The sequence below is a fragment of the Pan troglodytes genome, chromosome 20, assembly GCF_028858775.2.
Source record: "Pan troglodytes isolate AG18354 chromosome 20, NHGRI_mPanTro3-v2.0_pri, whole genome shotgun sequence".
NCBI classification, from domain to species: Eukaryota; Metazoa; Chordata; class Mammalia; order Primates; family Hominidae; genus Pan; species Pan troglodytes.
Window position 1 is genome coordinate 16,512,454 of NC_072418.2, and position 19,407 is coordinate 16,531,860.

The window sequence follows — 19,407 nt, forward strand, 5'->3', positions numbered from 1 at the left end:
CGTCCCCTAGCGCTACAGGGAGCCGTTTATCCCTGCCCCTTCAAGGCCCCCTACGCTATCGGACTTGCTGGTCTTGGCCGCTGGTCCCGTTCCCCAAGGCAGGTGCAGCCCCACCTCCACCCTCTGGCCCCACCTTGTATCTGAGTCCTGCGAGTGTGCCTGGAGTCTCTTCTTTTCCTTTTCCTTTTTTCCTTTTTTATTTTGCGACAGTGTTCACTCTGTCACCCAGGCTGGAGTGCAGTGGCGCGATCTCGGCTCACTGCAATCTCTGCCTCCCGGGTTCAAGTGATTCTTCTGCCTCAGCCTCCCGAGTAGCTGGGATTACAGGCATGCGCCACCACACCAGGCTGATTTTTGTATTTTTAGTAGAGATGGGGTTTCCCCATGTTGGCCAGGCTGGTCTCAAACTCCTGACCTCAAGTGATCCGCCCGCCTCGGCCTCCCAAAGTGCTGGGATTACAGGCATGAGCCGTGGTCCCCTGCCTCCTCTTTTTTTTTTTTTTTTTGAGACGGAGTCTCGCTCTGTCTCCCAGGTTGGAGTGCAGTGGCGCAATCTCGGCTCACTGCACCCTCCGATCCCGGGTTCACGCCATTCTCCTGCCTCAGCCTCCCGAGTAGCTGGGACTACTTGTGCCTGCCACCACACCTGGCTAATTGTTTTTGTATTTTTAGTAGAGACGGGGTTTCACCGTGTTAGCCAGGATGGTCTCGAACTCCTAACCTCGTGATCCGCCAGCCTCGGCCTCCCAAAGTGCTGGGATTACAGGCGTGAGCCACCGCGCCCGGCCTCCTCTTTTATTTGGATTACCCAGAGATTGCCTCAGTCTCAGACCTGAACCCCTACCCCAGAGACCCATCTAGCCACAGCCACTCTACCCAGGGGCCAGCCCACCCTCTACTTAAAGCCTGGGGTCTAGTGAGACCTGGGGAAGGGCAGAGGCGAGCCCACACTTGGGGACTGAGCTCAGGCTGTTCCTGCAGGGGGTCCCTTCAGTGGCTTTGGGGAGGTGCTGTTCCGGGAGAGCGTGCCCATGCACACCTGTGCCCGCTACCTGTTCACCGCACTGCTGCCTCATGACCCGGACCTGGCCTATCGCCTCGCGCTGCGAGCTATGAGGTGAGGATAGGTGGCCAAGGCGGTGGCAGGGGGAGCTGGGGGGAAGAGGGGCGGGCATGGGGGGTAGCTCAGAGCCCCACCCATCCAGCCTGAACTCACAGCCTAGTTAATTCAGTCTCTCTCACCCTGGCATTTGATGATGCCATGTGCTTTTCATTATTATTATTTATTTATTTATTTATTTTGAGCTGGAGTCCTCTGTGACCCAGGCTGGAGTGCAGTGGCGCGATCTCAGCTCACTGCAACCTCCACCTCCTGGGTTCAAGCAATTTCCTGCCTCAGCCTCCCGAGTGGCTAGGATTACAGGCATGCACCACCATGCCCAGCTAATTTTTGTTTTTTGGTTTTTTTTTTTTGAGACGGAGTCTTGCTCTGTCGCCCAGGCTGGAGTGCAGTGGCGCGATCTCGGCCCACTCCCAGGGCCGATCTCAGCTCCACCTTCCAGGTTCACGCCATTCTCCTGCTTCAGCTTCCTGAGTGGCTGGGACCACAGGCGCCCGCCACCACGCCCGGCTAATTTTTTGTATTTTTAGTAGAGACGGGGTTTCACCGTGTTAGTAATTTTTGTATTTTTAATAGAGACAGGATTTCGCCATGTTGCTCATGTTGTCTCGAACTCCTGACCTCATGATCCACCTGCCTTGGCCTCCCAAAGTGCTAGGATTACAGGCATAAGCCACCTCGCACAGCCGTGCTTTTTATTATTAAGTATAAATGTGTGTTTTTTGTTTTGTGTTTTTTTTGTTTTGAGACAGGGTCTGGCTCTGTCACCCAGGCCAGAGTAAAGTGGTGCAATCTCTGCTCAGTGCAACCTCTGCCTCCCAGGCTCAAGCGATCCTCCCATCCCAGCCTCCTGAGTATCCAGGACTCCAGGCGTGCACCACTGCACTGGGCTAATTTTTGTATTTTTTGTAGAGACGGGGTTTCACCATGTTGCTCAGGCTGGTCTCGAATTTCTGAGCTCAAGTGATCCGCCCACCTCGGCTTTCCAAAGCTCTGAGATTACAGGCGTGAGCCACTGCACCTGGCTAAATGTGTAATATTATTTTGAGTTTGAGAATATTCACATGATACATGAAAAGATACACAAAGCTGAAATCTTTTCTAGGCAGTTTTATCTCAGCCTATCCAGATCTCTCCGGACGCAAGCAGGGTTATCACTTTTGTGTCTATCCTGCAAGAATTGAGGTTTCTGCAAACCCATAATCTGGAAATTGAACATTGATCCTCCTTTTATACCAGTGGTACATCCTGTATCTATTCTTTGCACCTTTTTCTCACTGAGCTTTGCATCTTACAGGATTTGTCTTATCACACAGTACGTGAATCACTGCGTAGCCTTCCACTCTAAGGACACGTCATAAAAGAACCAGTTGGAAGCTGATAGACATTTACGCAATTTCCAAAAAAAAAGGCAATGAATAACCTGGTTTTCATTTATCATGTACACCAGCAGATTCACAGAAGGAGAATATTTGAAAGCCAACTTGGCCGGGCATGGTGGCTCATGCCTGTAATCCCAGCACTTTGGGAGGCCAAGGCGGACGGATCACCTGAGGTCATGAGTTTGAGACCAGCCTGGCCAACATAGTGAAAACCTATCTCTACTAAAAATACAAAAATTAGCTGGGTGTGGAGGTGCATACCTGTAATCCCAGCTACTCCAGAGGCTGAGACAGGAGAATGACTTAAACCCGGGAGGTGGAGGTTGCAATGAGCCGAGATCGCACCACTGCACTCCAGCCTGGGAGACAGAGCGAGACTCTGTCTCCAAAAAAAAAAAAAAAGGCCAACTCAATAGTAAACCATGCCCAAAAAGGTGCAACCTATTCCACACCTTCTGAAACCATCCTTCAGAGGTACCTATAAACAACTTGGGATCCAGCCTGGTACACATCTATGGTCCTAGCTACTTGGGAGGCTGAGGAGTGAGGATTGCTTGAGCCCAGGAATTCAAGGCTGTAGTGATCTATGATCCCACCTATGAATTGCCACTGCACGCCAGCCTAGGCAACAGAGCAAGACCCCATCTCTCTCTTTTTTTTTTGTCCTTTTAGAGACAGTCTCGCTCCATTGCCCAGGCTGGATATGCAATGGCAGGATCATAGCTCTTCACAGCCTCATATACATGGGCTCAAAGGATCCTCCCACCTAAGCCTCCCAAGTAACTGGGACTACAGGTACTTGTCACCATGCCTGGCTAGTTTTAAATTTTTTTTTTTTTTTTTTGAGAGGGAGTCTCACTTTCTCGCCCAGGCTGGAGTACAGTGGCACAATCTCGGCTCACTGCAAGCTCCGCTCACTGCAAGCTCCAAACCTCCCGGGTTCAAGTGATTCTCCTGCCTCAGCCTCCCAAGTAGCTGGGACTACAGTCGCCCACCACCATGCCTGGTTAATTTTTTGTATTTTTAGTAGAGACAGGTTTTCACCATGTCAGCCGGGATGGTCTCAATCTCCTGACCTCGTGATCCACCCACCTCAGCCTCCCAAAGTGCTGGGATTACAGGCATGAGCCACCACACCCGGCCTAGTTTAAAAATTTTTTTTGTAGTGATGGGATCTCATTACATTGCCCAGGTTGGTCTCAAATTCCTGGCCTCAAGCGACCCTCTCGCCTTGGCCCATCTCTTTAAAAAACACAAACACACACACACATACACACACACACACACACACACACAGTTTGGAGTGTTTTTCCAGAATATTTAGAAAGAACAGCCTGTAAGAGCCAAGATTTAGACAACAGACTTTTCTATGCAAGAATTTTTTTTCTCAGCAAAATACAGCCCATGGGGCCTAATTTGGCCAACCACCTGTTTTCGTACAGCCCATGAGATAAGAATGGTTTTTACATTTATAAACGGTTGAAAAAAATCAAAAGAATATTTTGTAACACATGAAAAATATATGAAATTCAAATTTCAGTGTCCAGAAATGGTTTTATTGGCACACAGCCATGTCCATTCATCTGTGAATTGTCTGTGGCTTTTCTGGCAGAACAATGACAGAATTAAGTCATTGAAATACAGATCAGTGGCCAGGCACGGTGGCTCACGTCTGTAATCCCAGCACTTTGGGAGGCCAAGACGGGCGGATCACTTGAGGACAGGAGTTCAAGACTAGCCTGGCCAACATGATGCAACCCCATGTCTACTAAAAATACAAAAATTAGGGCCAGGAGCCATGGTTCACGCCTATAATCCCAGTACTTTGGGAGGCCGAGGAGGGCGGATCACCTGAGGTCAGGAGTTTGAGACCGGCCTGACCAACATGGAGAAAACCCGTCTCTACTAAAAATACAAAATTAGCCAGGCGTGGTAGTACACGCCTGTAATCCCAGCTACTCGGGAGGCTGAGGCAAGAGAATCGTTTGAACCCAGGAGGCAGAGGTTGCAGTGAGCCGAGATTGCGCCATTGCACTCCAGCCTGGGCAAAAAGAGTGAAACTCCGTCTCAAAAAAAAAAAAGAAAGAAAAAAGCCAGGTATGGTGGCACGTGCCTGTAGTCCCAGCTACTCAGGAGGCTGAAGTGGGAGGATTACTTGAGCCGAGAAGTTTGAGGCTTCAGTGAGCTATGATTGTCCCACAGGACTCCAGCCTGGGTGACAACAGAGTGAGACCCTGTCTCTAAAATAAGTAAATGTATCAATTTATAAACAACACTGCAGTGAACATCTTGCACACACATCTTCCATCATCTTGGGCTCTCAGGGCTCTGCTGGCTGAAGTGGGGAGGCTGGGCCAGGAGGCTTCTCTGTCTCCTAGAGAGAATGGGGACAGCAGCCCCTCCTCACCATGGCTCACTTCTCCCCTTACCCAGGCTGCCCGTACTGGAGACAGCATTTCCTGCTGGAGAACCTCATCCCAGCCCGCTGGACTCCATCATGAGCAACCACTTCCCCCGCTGGTTCATCCTTGGCCACCTGGAGACCCGCCAGTGTGAACTGGCTTCCACCATGTTGACGGCCGCCAAGGGTGAGGCTGGCAGCTGTCCCGATTCCTTTGTCTTCCTCCTCTGTCATCTCCTTCTTCCTTCCCTCTTAACTTTCCTGCCTCCTCTTATCCTTTCACAAAAGTCCCCCCGCACTCTTTGAGCACCTCCTATATGTACCGGACACTGTCTCAGGTGCTGGGGATGTAGCAGGTGACAAAACTGTCCCAGATCCCCTGCCCTGTGGAATGACATTCTAGTGGGGAGAAGAGAGTGATGCAGTAAATGAGACGGTAACAGGTGCCATGGAGTGGAATAAAACAGTTGAACATTTAAGCAGAGACTGGAAGATGAGGTGGAGCCTTGCAGGTACCTGGTGTCTTAGCTCAGGCTGCTGTAACAAAACACCAGAGACTGCGTGACTTCAACAACAAAAATTTATTTTCTCACATTTCTGTAGGCTAGAAGTCTAAGATCACTATGTCAGTATGGCTAGCTCCTGGTGAGGGCTCTCTTCCCAGCTTACAGACGGCCACCTTCTTGCTTTGTTGAGAGTTGGGGGGAGTGAAGTGGGGAGTAGAGAGGAAAGTGAGAGAGAGGAGGCTGGGAGAGAGAGAGAGGGAGAAAGGAGAGATAGTAGCGGGGGATAGAGAGAGAGGGAGAGAGAGGAGTCAGGTGCCAGAGAGGAGAGAGAGAAGAAAGAGAAGAGGGAGAGAGGAGAGACAGAGAGGAGACGTTAAATTTCTCCAGTGTATCTTCTTCTAAGGTCACTAACCCTCTCATGAGTACCTGAACTTCATGACCTCATCTAAACCTAATGATTGGCTGGGCACGGTAGCTCATGCCTATAATCCCAGCACTTTGGGAGGCTGAGGCGGGCAAATCACTTGAGGCCAGGAGTTCGGGACCAGCAAATCACTTGAGGCCAGAAGTTCTTCAAGACCAGCCTGGCCAATATGGTGAAACCCCATCTCTACTAAAAATGCAAAAATTAGCCAGGCACAGTGGTGCACGCCTGTAATCCCAGCAATTTGGGAGGCCGAGGCCGGGGGATCGCCTGAGGTCAGGAGTTCGAGACCAGCCTGGCCAACATGGTGAAACTCTGTGTCTACTAAAATATGAAAATTAGCTGGGCGTGGTGACGGGCACCTGTAATCCCAGCTACTTGGGAGGCTGAGGCAGAAGAATCACTTGAACCCGGGAGGCAAAGGTTGCAGTGAGCCGAGACTGCACCGTTGCACTCCAGCCTGGACAACAAGAACAAAACTCCATCTCAAAATAATAATAATAATAATAATAATAAAAGCTAACATTTGAGCAGCTCCTTGCCATGTTAAGGCCTTGCCAAGTATGGGCCCACCACCACCCTGTGAGGTGGGTTCCATTGCCTGAGTGTTACCCATTTTACAGTTGGGGCAGCCAGGGCACAGAGAGGTGAAGTGACTTGCTCAGGGTCACACAGCTAGTGGGTGGCAGGACCAGGATTTGAACCCTGGCATTCTAGGTGTGCAATCAATGCCCTTGAGATGAGGGAGAGGTCCATAGGATCCCTAGGTGGCTTTCTTTTCTTTTCTTTTCTTTTTTGAGATGGATATTACTCTATCATCTAGGCTGGAGTGCAGTGGTGCCATCTCAGCTCACTGCAACCTCTGCTTCCCGGGTTCAAGCGATTCTCGTGCCTCATCCTCCCAAGTAGCTGGGATTACAGGCACCCGCCACCATGCCCAGCTAATTTTTGTAGATGGGGTTTCGCCATGTTGGCCAGGCTGGTCTCAAACTCTTGACCTCGTGATCCACCCACCTCAGCCTCCCAAAGTGCTGGGATTACAGGTGTGAGCCACTGTGCCCGGCCCCTAGGTGGCTTTCTGTAACAGGAAAGGGCCAGAGAGGAGATAATTGGCAAGGGCTGGGGGCACTGAGGTCTGAATCTTCACAGAACCATTGCCCAGTACACATCCCTCCACACTCACACATGTGCCCCTGGGTGGAAGGATCTGTGTGAACAGGTTGGGTGGTGGTCAGAGGCTGGTGCTGAGGTGTATCCGATGGTGTCCTCTGTCCCGCCCTTCACCCAGGAGACCCCAAGTGGCTGCACACGGTACTGGGCTCCATCCAGCAGAACATCCACTCTCCGGCCCTGCTCTTTAAGCTGGCGCAGGACGCCTGCAAGACAGCCACCCCGGTCAGCGCCCCACCAGACACCACGCTGCTGGGCATCGCACTGGAGCTGGGGCTGCAGGTGAGGGCTGCCAGGTGGATGCGGGAGGGCGATGGTGGCTCGGGGCCAGGACTGACTGTGAGCTGCGCCTCCGGGGGCATGGGCTGAGTGTGAGCCACTTCGCTGGGGGCCTGGCATTTGCGTGAGCTGTTCCTCTGTGGCTGGGGACTGAGCGAGACCCACTCTTGGGGCGGGGACTGTGAGTGAGACACACCTCTGAGGGCGTGGCCTGAGTGTGGGCCACTTCCTTGGGGGCGTGGCATGAGTGAGCCACTCCCCTGGGAATGGGGACTGGATGAATCGTGTCTCTGGGGATGGGGTCTTCACGTTGGCCACACCTCTGCAGGTGGGGCCTGAGTGTGAACCTCACCTTTAGGGGCGGGGCCACAGAAGGCCAAGGTCTGTAAGTCTTGGGAGTGTGGGAATGGGGTTCCCAGTAGGGATGAAGCCTATGAATTATTAATAGAATCCGTCTATGGAGGAGACTGAGGTCTAGGGGAGAGTTGTCACTGGAGCGGAGAGGCAGGGCCTGCAAGCCAGCAGATGGACCGCAAGCGGAGCCTGGGGGTGGGGCCTGGGAGTGATGTGCTATTGGTTAAGGATCATGGGTGGGTGGGTTTGAAGCTGAGGGTGAGGCAGAGCCTAGTAATAAAGAGCTTCCTTGGGGGCAGGGCCTGAAGAGGATTGCCGCCTAAGGAGAGGGATTCACCACTGAAGGGCTGGCCTGGCGGAAGGTCTTCAAGATGAGATGCCAACTCTAGGGGTGGGGTCTGTGGTTGAAAGCCCTGTATGAGCCCGGGTGTGGTGGCTCACATCTGTAATCCCACACTTTGGGAGGCCGAGGGGGGCAGATCACGAGGCCAGGAGTTCAAGACCAGCCTGGCCAACATGATGAAACTCCATCTCTACTAAAAATACAAAAATTAGCCAAGCGTGGTGGCACGCGCCTGTAATCCCAGCTACTCGGGAGGTTGAGGCAAGAGAATCGCTTGAACCCAGGAGGGAGAGGTTGCAGTGAGCCGAAATCACACCACTGCATTCCAGCCTGAAGGACGGAGCAAGACTCCATCTTGGGGAAGAAAAAAAAAAGTCCTGTATGCAGGGCCTGCAACTGAGTGTCTGGGTCATCCCCAGGGGCTGAACAAAGGGTGGTCCTGCAAGGCCAAATCTTGGGTGCAGCTTGCTGGAAAGGTGTCATTGGTAGGGTGTGGGCCCCATGGGACCTGGAGGAGGGTGGGGTCTGCAGGATAGACAGGTAAGGGGCGGGGCCTCCAAGGGTGGCAGAAGTTCACTAAGAAGATAAGGAATAGGGCCGGGCACAGTGCCTCACACCTGTAATTCCAGCATTTTGGGAGGCCAAGGTGGGAGGATTGCTTGGGGCCAGGAGTTTGAGATTGGCCTGGACAACATAGTGAGACCCCCATCTCTACAAAAAGCTTTAAAAATTAGCCAGGTGTGATGGTGCACCCCTGTAGTCCCAGCTCCTCAGGAGGCTGAGGCGAGAGGACCGCTTGAGGCCAGGAGTTTGAGGCTGCAGCAGTGAGCTATGATCACGCCACTGTACTCCAGGTAACAGAGCAAGAAGACCCCAACTCTAAAAGAAAAAAACAGAAAAGAAAAAAGAAGTTGGGGCCAGGCCCTGTGGTTCACGCCTGTAATCCCAGCACTTTGGGAGGCCGATGCGGATCGCTTGAGGCCAGGAGTTCAAGACCAGCCTGGCCAACACAGCAAAAACCCGTCTCTCCCAAAAATTAGCCATGCATGGTGGTGGACGCCTGTAGTCCCAGCTGCTGGGGAGGCTGAGGCAGGAGAATCACATGAACCCAGGAGGTGTAGGTTACAGTGAGCCGAGAGACCACAACTGCACTTCAGCCCCGGTGACAGAGTGAGACCCTCAAAAAAATAAAAATAAAAAAAGAGAAAAAAAAGAAACTGGGGACCTTCCCAGGTAGAACAAACAAGGGCCAGCAGGGTGCAGAATCAGCCCTGGACAGCCTCCTGATTGGAGCCGTTGTAGGGTGGGGAGCAAGACAAGGAGCTTTCAGAGGCTACTCAAGAGGTAGGAGCTTACAGAAGGCAGGGTCTGCAGGACAGGACCTGTGGGTGGGGCCTCAGGGGAGAGGCAAACACGTGAGCTACTGATTGGTGGTGGGACCTAGTGGAGGTGGGGCTTATACAGCAGGTGCTTTGAGGCAAGGGAGAGGAGCCAACAGGAAGCATGGAGGTTTCAGGAGCGAGGGGACAGGTTGGTTTGTTCCGGCATAGGATCTATGAGGTGGGATCTGGGGTAGGATCTGTGAGGACTCACTTCAGAAGAACAGCAACAACAGCAGTGATATTAACAGCTGACATTACCTGAGAGCATTTTCAAGCAACAAGCACCTTGCAGAAAGCTTCACCTACGCAATTTTGTTTACTTCTCACAACAATCAGGCTGGGTGCAGTGGCTCACGCCTATAATCCCAGCACTTTGAGAGGCTGAGGCGGGCGGATCACTTGAGGTCAGGAGTTCGAGACCAGCCTGGCCAACATAGTGAAACCCCGTCTCTACTAAAAATACAAAAATTAGTTGAGCATGGTGGCGGGCGCCTGTAATCCCAGCTACTTGGGAGCCTGAGGCAGGAGAATGCTTGAACTCGGGAGGTGGAGGTTGTAGTGAGCCAAGATCGCACCACTGCATGCCATTCTGGGTGACAGAGCAAGATTCCATCTCAAAAAAAAAAAAACAACAAAACAACAACAAAAAAGAAAAAACAATCCTATGAGACAGATACTATTTTATCTCCATTTTCTAGGTAATTGAGGCCCAGAAAGTTGAGATCACTTACCCGGGTTCATTGGATCAGCTTTAACCTCCAAGTGTTTCTGGGGTCCTCCATCTCCCAACGCCCCTCCATAGGCCAGCCCAAGACTCGGGCTAACCCCCTTCTCCCCACCCCTACCTTGCAGGTGATGCGGATGACTCTGAATGTAATGACGTGGCGGCGGAGGGAGATGGTGCGCTGGCTGGTCAGCTGTGCCACAGAGATTGGTGAGAGCCCCTAAGGGGACCTGCCACCCACTTCGCTGTTCTGGTTCTGCAGAGCGCACTGAGAGAACCAGGCAGACAAGAAAGAGAGAAGTGGCCGGGCGCGGTGGCTCACACCTGTAATCCCAGCACTTTGGGAGGCCAAAGCGGGAGGATCACTTGAGCCCAGGAGTTCAAGAGCAGCCTGGTTAACATAGTGAGACCCCATCTCTACAAAAAATAAAAAATTAGCTGGGCGAGGTGGCAAGTGCCTGTAGTTCCAGCTGCTTGGGAGGCTGAAGCAGGAGGATAGATCGCTTGAGCCCAGGAGGTCAACGCTACAGTTAGCCATGATCATACCACTGCACTCCAGCCTGGGCAACAGAGGAAAACCTCCTCTGGAAAAAAAAAGAGAGAGAGAGAGAGAGAAGCAAGCCAGGCATGGTGGCACACACCTATAGTCCTATCCGGAGGGCTGAGGTGGGAAAATCACTTGAGCCCAGGAGATTGAGGCTGCAGTGAGCTGTGATTGTGCCACTGCACTCCAGCCTGAGTGGCAGGGTGAGACCCTGTCTCTAAAAACTTGTTTAACAAAAAGAAAGAGGGCCAGGCGCAGTGGCTCACACCTGTAATCCTAGCACTTTGGGAGGCCAAGGCATGTGGATCACTTGAGGTCAGGAGTTCGAGACCAGCCTGGCCAACATGGCAAAACCCCATCTCTACTAAAAATACAAAAATTAGCCAGATGTGGTGGCAGGTGCCTGTAATTCCAGCTACTCGGGAGGCTGAGGCAGGAGAATTGCTGGAACCTGGGAGACAGAGGTTGCAGTGAGCCGAGAACTCACTACCGCACTCCAGCCTGGGTGACAGAGCAAGACTCCATCTCAAAATGGGCAGCTCACAAGGTCAGGAGATTGAGACCATCCTGGCTAATACGGTGAAACCCCGTCTCTACTAAAAATACAAAAAAGCTAGCTGGGCGTGGTGGCGGGCCCCTGTAGTCCCAGCTACTCAGGAGGCTGAGGCAGGAGAATGGTGTGAACCCAGGAGGCGGAGCTTGCAGTGAGCCGAGATGGTGCCACTGCCCTCCAGCCTGGGCGACAGAGGGAGACTCCATCTCAAAAAAAAAAAAAGGAAAGAGAAGTAGAGACTCTTCAGAGACTCTTCTCCGATTCCAGCCTGTGCTCAGGGCTTGGCCGGGAGGGAATGGCTGGCCAGCATGGAGCTGGACAAAGGCCTAGAGGCTGGCCAGGCTAAAGTGACTGCAGGGGGTTGAGGGGGTTGCAGAAAGAGGCTCCAAAGCTTAGCCTTCTACACACGTGATTCCCACCTAGTCCAGGTGCGCCCTGATGATTTGGAAAGGAAGTTTCTGTTCAGCATGGTGTGGAGGTGGAAGTGGAGGTGGCAGTGTCATGGTTAACCCACGCATACATGTACGTGTCTCTGCCCCCGCTCCTGACGGATTTCCCTCCCTCACCTCCCACCAGGCCCGCAAGCCCTGATGAATATCATGCAGAACTGGTATTCCTTATTCACACCAGTGGAGGCGGCTACCATCGTGGCAGTGACGGGCACCACACACGCCACTCTGCTGCGACTGCAGCTGGACACATCGCGAAGGGAGGAGCTCTGGGCCTGCGCCCGCACCCTGGCCTTGCAGTGCGCGATGAAGGACCCTCAGAACTGCGCCTTGCCTGCCCTGACCCTGTGCGAGAAGAACCACTCGGCCTTCGAGGCGGCCTACCAGATAGTGCTGGACGCGGCGGCCGGCGGCCTGGGCCACGCCCACCTCTTCACTGTGGCCCGCTATATGGAGCACCGCGGGCTGCCGCTCCGGGCCTACAAGCTGGCGACGCTGGCCCTGGCGCAGCTCAGCATCGCCTTCAACCAGGACAGCCACCCTGCCGTCAACGACGTGCTTTGGGCCTGCTCTCTCAGCCACTCCCTGGGCCGGCACGAGCTCTCTGCCATCGTCCCCCTCATCATTCGCAGCATCCACTGTGCCCCAATGCTGTCCGATATTCTGCGCCGCTGGACTCTCTCGGCGCCCGGTCTGGGCCCCTTAGGGGTACGCCGGGCCGCCAAGCCACTGGGTGCCGACCGGGCGCCGCTCTGCCAGCTCCTGGACGCGGCAGTCACCGCCTACATCACCACCAGCCACTCGCGCCTCACGCACATCAGCCCGCGGCACTATGGGGATTTCATCGAATTCCTGGGCAAGGCCCGGGAGACCTTCCTGCTGGCGCCCGACGGGCACCTCCAGTTCGCACAGTTCTTGGAGAACCTCAAACAGACCTACAAGGGCAAGAAGAAACTCATGCTTTTGGTGCGGGAGCGTTTTGGTTGAGGGACAGTGGGGTGCGTGGGAGTGGGGATCCCCCTCGCCCCTGCGTCCCCCACCCTTGCTCTCCAATTAGGCCCACGTGGCATTTCAGTATTATTAAGTCAGGGAAGGAGCCCGGCTGGAGATGGGGGCAGGGGAAGCAGCATCCTGCCACGTGTGTGCCTGGGAGTCTGTGAGCAAGTGTGCAAGACTCCAGAAGCAGAAGCCATACTGCCACCCAGAAGCCTGGAAGGGGGTGTGTGCTTGGGCTGCTGGTATGACCCCACTTTGGGCACCCCAAAAGCAATAGGCAAACTCCCCTTACCCAGACTGGCTTGGGCTCCAGGAGGGAGGCTGGGAGGCAGGACTTTCCAGAAATCGGCCCTCTAAGTCAATGTAGCACATTTTGCCCCAACCCCACCCTGGGTGGCCAAGGGTCCTCCCCCACCCCCTACTGCTCAGGGCCCCCCATTATGCCACCTCCAAAGTGGCTGCCCAGCCAGGACCATTGGCTCACCCCCACTGAAGGAATTGAAGAGGCCTCAGGCCTCAGCCTCATACCTCACCCCCTTATCCTATCCGGCCAGGACCCCCATTTCCTTGGGCACTAGGGTCCCAGGGTGGGCTCAGGGTTGGAGAAGTCCTCGCTGCCCTCTCTTCTCACCTGCTAGTCACTGGACGTACAACTCAGGAACTGAGCGAGGCTCACACTGCCCCTTCCAACCTGGGGTTGGGGGACACAGACGCGAGAGAGCCGGAGACCCCCACCCCCAATCTGGAAAGGAAAGAGACCTGTATCTTGGTGTTTTTCTGGCTTTTTCACCCTTTCTCCTCCTGTCTTTCTGCTTCGCCCCTTCATCTTACTCTGTTTCCACTTTTCCCGGCACTTACCTGCCTTTCTCTCTGCACCTAAGTCCCTGCCGCCCTCTCTCTTTGGCCATCCTTCCTTTCCCCCACCTTGACCCAGGGAGGAGAAGGGAGAACATCACCCCCCAAGTCACCCCCACATCTTTTCCCTTCTTGTATATTAAGGACAAAATACCACATCATTTTGTAACTTTTTTTCTATTTATTGAACGGTGTATTACATGTCCTTTTCCTTTTTTTTTTTTTCAAAGATTGAACGAAATTTTTCTTTTTAATTTTATTTTGAGACTGGGGTGCATCTCCAGAGCCACTCACACCCTCAACCTCGTTTCCTCCGCGAAAAAAAAAAAAAAAAAAAAGTCTGGCCTTATTTCTGGGTGCAGCGCCAAGCGAGGGGTGGGATGGGAGCGACTGCTGGCTTCATTCCATGGTAATTATGTAAATATTTCCCTTTTTTTTTTTTTTTTTTTTTTTGGTCTTTCTCTGTTGCCCAGGCTGGAGTGCAGTAGCGCGATCTGGGCTCACTCCAACCTCCACCTCCCGGGTTCAAGCGATTCTCCTGGCTCAGCCTCCCAAGTAGCTGGGATTACAGGCATGCGCCACCACACCGGGCTAATTTTTGTATTTTTTAGTAGAGACGGGGTTTCACCATGTTGGCCAGGCTGGTCTCGAACACCTGACCTCAGGTGATCTGCCCGCCTCAGCCTCCCAAAGTGCTGGGATTACAGGCGTGAGCCACCGCACCCGACCTTATGTAAATATTTCAAAAGAGATGGACAGCTCACCATGAGGGAACACAGGGCCGAATGTGTTACCGCTGTCATTTAATTGTCACCACAGCCCTATGAGTTGGTAGGATTATCTTTTCCATTTTACAGATGAGAAAACTGAGGTTGCAAAGTGGAAAGAAAGGGCACCCAGCGGCCGGGCGCGGTGGCTCACGTCTGTAATCCCAGCACTTTGGGAGGCCGAGGCGGGCGGATCACGAGGTCAGAAGATTGAGACCATCCTGACTAACACGGTAAAACCCCGTCTCTACTAAAGATATAACAAAAAATTAGCCAGGCGTGGTGACGGGCGCCTGTAGTCCCAGCTACTAGGGAGGCTGAGGCAGGAGAATGGCGTGAACCCTGGAGGTGGAGCTTGCAGCGAGCCCAGATCACCCCACTGCACTCCAGCCTGGGCGACAGAGCGAGACTCCGTGGGTGGGGGGCAGGGGGGAAGGGCACCCAGCTAGGACGTTTGATTTAGGACCTGGTTGGGGCCACTGACCCCTGCCCACCCCTGACTGCAGGGTCCTTGAGCCCCTAGGAAGGGCCAAGATGGGGGTGGGGGGCGCCCTGGCTCCAGACACCAATGTTGGGGGTCCTTGTCTCCAAATCGCTGAGCATGGGAGGCTGTGGCAGGTGTTGGTGCAGCTGGATGGGGAAGACACCCCGATCAAAAGCGGGAACCCCGAGTTTAGACTCGACCTCGGTGGGCGGGGCTCTGGCCAAGAGAAGAAAAACGGAGTGTGCGTGGTCTGTGCGTGGACACTCGCCAGGGGACGTGGCCAGGGCGTGTCTGGGATCTTGCGCCACTGAAGAGGCTCCCAGTCGTCAAATAGAGTGAGGGATCCAAAGGACGGCGAGAAAGCCCGTGGTTGTCTAAACGTCCCTGGCTCCCCGAGAAGCAGTTTCCTCGAGGCCTTCCTGCCTTTTGGATGAATGGAGATGCTGTGTCTGGGTCACTGCCAGAGCCGGGGCAGGAGAGGACAGAGGCTTCCCGGAGTGGCGGGGCCCGCAGTCGGGGGCGGGACTTTGGCGGCGCTGTGCATGGGGATTGGCTTTTCGCACCGCCCCTCCGCTCGAATGGGCCAATCGGAGACGGCCCCACCTCCTGCCCCGCCGCGCGTATTCCAGCAGGTATGTGCGGGCGGACCCGGGACTGCCCCGCGCGCTCCGTGGCGCCGCCTCGAGGTCTGGGACGGTGGAGGTGGGTGGAGAGCCCGGAGTGCACCCCTTGTGGTCCCTGCCGCCTTCGGACCTGGGGGACCCTTTACTGTGCCCCTCAGGTGTCACCCACCAATGTTCCCATGTTCCTGGGGCGTCACGCAGGTCCCAGCCACATCCAAATGTCCCCCCTTAAGAACTGGGGTTTCCTTCATGTCACATCCCTCAAATCCAAGTTCCCCTCCAGCATTCTCAGATACCAGGCACCCCAAATGTTCCCCTGAGGCCTGAGTAATCCCGTAGGTCCAAGTTGCCCCCAAATGTCACTAGCTCAAGACCCTCAGATCCTGGTTATCGCCACATGTCACCCCTCAGGCTCAGCGTTTCCCTCAGGGTCACCCCACCACCACCACTTCAGATCAGCTTCCATCCTCCCTTGATCAGCGATGTTAAAATCTTTCCACTCTAGGGTTTCCCTCATGGTCACCCCACGATCCAGGACACCCCCAAGGTCACCTTTCCAAGCACAGGATACCCTTGCTGCACAGAGCAGGTGGGGCAGGGATGGGCAGGCAGGAGCCCGGAGTGCCAGGACGGTAAATTCAGGCCAATCAAAAGCTGAAACTCCAGCGATGGGAGGCAGGAGTGAATCACAGACCAGACCTTCAGGAATGAAGTCAGGGCAACTTTTATTTACTTGAACAACAGACATGACACACAGCACGATCTCTCCTCTCCATCCCATCCCAAGCTTCTGTCCACGACTACCCAGGGTGGGGAAAAAGGCAATGGCCCAGCCCCGATGACCTGGGGGACTTCAGTGTGCCTCCTCAGTCCCACCCAGAAAAAAGCCTCCTCCCATCTGATTTCAAGATAGTGGAGAAAAGCCAGGCACGGTGGCTCACACCTGAGCCACCTGTCATTCCGGCGCATTGGGAGGCTAAGGTGGGAGGATGGCTTGTGGCCAGGAGTTTGAGAACAGCCTGGGCAACATAGTGAGGCCTGCCCCCCCATCTCTACAAAAATTAAAATTAAAAAAATTAGCCAGGTGTAGTGGCGCATACCTGTAGTCCCAGCTCTACTGGGGAGGCTAAGGCAGGAGGATCACTTGTGCCCAGGAATTCAAGGTTGCAATGAGCCATGATCACACCAGCCTGGCCAAGATGGTGAAACCCCGTCTCTACTAAAAATACAAAGATTAGCCAGGCATGGTGGTGGGTGCCTGTAAGCCCAGCTACTCAGGAGGCTGAGGCAGGAGAATCGCTTGAACCCAGGAGGCAGAGGTTGCAGTGAGCCAAGATCACACCACTGCACTTCAGCCTGGGCAACAGAGTGAGACTCCGTCTCAAAAACAAACAATAAAAGGCCGGGCACGGTGGCTCACAGCTGTAATCCCAGCACTTTGGGAGGCTAAGACGAGCAGATTGCTTGAGGTCAGGAGTTCAAGACCAGCCTGGGTAACATGGCAAAACCCCGTCTCTACAAAACATAAAAAAAAATTGGCCGGGCGCAGTGGCTCATGCCTGTAATCCCAACACTTTGGGAGGCTGAGGCGGGCAGATCACCTGAGGTCAGGAGTTCGAGACTAGCCTGGCCAACATGGCGAAACTCGGTCTCTACTAAAAATACAAAAATTAGCCAGGTGCAGTAGTGTGCACCTGTAATCCCAGCTACTTGGGAGGCTGAGGCAGGTGAATCGTGTGAACTGGGGAGGTGGAGGTTGCAGTGAGCCGAGATCGAGCCATTGCACTCTAGCCCGGGTGACAGTGCAAGACTCCATCTCAAAAAAAAAAAAAAAAAAAAAAAAAAACAGAGTCCTAACTCTTCCCTGCCCTGAGAACCCCCTCAAGGCAGGGAGGATCAGCTATTCCCAGCGCCTCAGGACTAAGCACACCTGCTTGTGTCCCTTCTGGGTCCACATGGACCTTGTTCCATGCCCCACATGTGGGGCGGGTGTCACTGCTCCTCCCGGCAAGTTAGAAAGCTGCAGGGCCCAGCAAGAAGGGGCCAGGTCAGGTCAACCCAGCCTGATACCGGAAGCCAGGAGTTGGCATTTAACGGTCTGGAGGCCCAAGGCAGCTTCCTCTTGGGTAACTGGCTGCTAGGAAGGTGCGGGCCGGGCCAGTGCCCCTGCCAGGCTTGGGAGAGGAGGGGCCAAGCCCCCAGGCCCGGAAAGGACACAGCTGGCTTCCCTTTTAATGGAAGGGCCACCCACTCACCCACCTATCCATGCTGGCACCACAGCCCAGCCTGAGCTGTGGCCATGGAGGGGTCCCCAATTGCAGAGTTGGGGATCAGGGCCTGCAGCACACATTTGGGCCCAGCCAACCCCACCCACCACATCCCTCCTCCAGACACAGGTCTGATTCTGAGTCCTCATCTCTGCTCCAAGCATCAGCCCACCCAGGGAAGGCAGGGGCTGCAGGCTCCAAGGGGGCTTGACCCCTGTTCCTGCTGAACTGAGCCAGTGTACACAAACCAACTGTGTTTCAGCTCAGTAGGCACGGGAGGCAGAGCCCAGGGAGGCCAGGCAGCAGGATGGCAGGCAGACAGGCGGCAGCAGGGGACAGGCGGCAAGGCCAGAGGAGGTGAGGGCCTGGGGGGCGGAACTTAGCCACTGTGAACACGACTTGGTGTGGACCCTGCTCACAAGCAGCTAAGCCCTGCTCCTCAGGCCAGGCACAGGCTTCAGGGCCTCTCTGCCACCCCGTCCCCGGGCAGCATCCTCGGTGGCAGAGCTCAGGGTCGGTTGGAAATCCCTGGCAATGTGATTTGTGACAGGAAGCAAATCCCATCCCCAGGAACCCCAGCCGGCCGTGGCACAGGGGTGAGGGGGGCACCGGGCGGGGCCAGAGGCTGGCACCTGGAGGGGAGAAAGAGAGAGAGAGCAAAGGAGGTAATGAGATTTGGGGACACCTCCCCTCCAGGTCCCCAGATGCTTCGTTTGATCACAGGGAAGCTCTTTTCTCATATGCAGGAGCCACCACACGGGGAGCTGGAGCCTAGCTGTGCCCTCCGTTCCAGCCCCAGAACTGGAGAGGCAGAGATACCTAGAGGGCCCATGCGGGACAAGGAGGCTACAGCAACTTGCATGGCCAAGCTCCCCTCTCATTGAGCCCTGGGCAGGCCAAATGGGGCCATGGGGAGAGGAAGCCGAGGGGGGGCAGGCAGGCGGGTGAGGAAGTGATCTCACCCCAGCTGGCGCCACTTCCTAGAAGCCTGGAGGGCAGGAGGAAACCACCAGGGCCTCCCCCCCGTGGCCCGGTCTCCTCAGTGGCCAGGGCTTAGCCCACACCCACCAGGGCGGATGCCGGCAGCAAGGCACCCCCCTCTCTTTCTAGACACGCATCCCCCGCCCCCCAGAGCACAGGATCCAAGCTCCAAGATACAGGCCTCTCCACCCAAACAGCCCAAGGTTCAAATCCTTGCTCCACAGTTTCCCAAAGACTCTCCAAAGCTTCAGTTTCCCCATCTGTAAAATGGAGCCAAGAGCCTCTTTTGCATAGCCCAGTGAGATGTCACTGAGTGTATATGTCACTCAGTAAGTGCCCAGCACCAGGGCAAGATACAGAATTTTCAGGGCCCGGTGCAAAATGAACATGTGGTCCTCTAGTTCGAAAACTAAGAATTTCAGGCCAAGCATGGTGGCTCACGCCTGTAATCCCAGCACTTTGGGAGGCCGAGGCAGGAGAGTCACCTGAGGCCAGGAGTTCAAGACCAGCCTGCGCAATACGACAAGACCCCATCTCTACAAAAAAAATATATTTTTTCTTTTTTGAGACAGGGTCTCACTCTGTCGCCACGGCTAGAGTGCAGGGGTGCAATCACAGCTCACTGCAGCCTCAGCCTCCCAGGCTCAAGTGATCCTCCCACCTTAGCCTCCGGGGTAGCTGGGACTACAGCTATGCACCACCATGCCCGGCTAATTTTTTTTTTCTTTTTTTTTTTTTTTTTGAGACAGAGTCTCGCCCTGTCGCCCAGGCTGGAGTGCAATGGCGTGATCTCGGTTCACTGC

The 19,407-nt window shown here is 54.5% G+C and overlaps 1 protein-coding gene and 3 non-coding genes across 8 annotated transcripts in view; 1 reads left to right on the forward strand and 3 right to left on the reverse strand.

The window, feature by feature from the left end:
- Window positions 1-16,872, forward strand: part of ZSWIM4 (zinc finger SWIM-type containing 4) — a 39,766-nt gene extending 22,894 nt beyond the window's left edge. For all 5 annotated transcript variants that reach the window (XM_016935263.4, XM_024351134.3, XM_024351133.3 and 2 more), the window contains 5 exons: window positions 982-1,117; window positions 4,936-5,090; window positions 7,122-7,285; window positions 10,214-10,295; window positions 11,759-16,872. In XM_016935263.4, the coding sequence (XP_016790752.1) occupies window positions 982-1,117; window positions 4,936-5,090; window positions 7,122-7,285; window positions 10,214-10,295; window positions 11,759-12,618 (1,397 nt within the window). In that variant the 3' untranslated portion in view covers window positions 12,619-16,872. The remainder of the gene's footprint in view (window positions 1-981; window positions 1,118-4,935; window positions 5,091-7,121; window positions 7,286-10,213; window positions 10,296-11,758) is intronic.
- Window positions 16,873-17,835: 963 nt separating this feature from the next.
- Window positions 17,836-17,908, reverse strand: MIR24-2 (microRNA mir-24-2). The gene has a single exon (NR_032086.1). It is a non-coding gene; the product is annotated as a microRNA mir-24-2 (primary transcript).
- An 80-nt stretch (window positions 17,909-17,988) lies between these two features.
- Window positions 17,989-18,066, reverse strand: MIR27A (microRNA mir-27a). Its single transcript, NR_032085.1, has one exon. It is a non-coding gene; the product is annotated as a microRNA mir-27a (primary transcript).
- A 69-nt stretch (window positions 18,067-18,135) lies between these two features.
- Window positions 18,136-18,208, reverse strand: MIR23A (microRNA mir-23a). The gene has a single exon (NR_032084.1). It is a non-coding gene; the product is annotated as a microRNA mir-23a (primary transcript).
- Window positions 18,209-19,407: the final 1,199 nt, after the last annotated feature.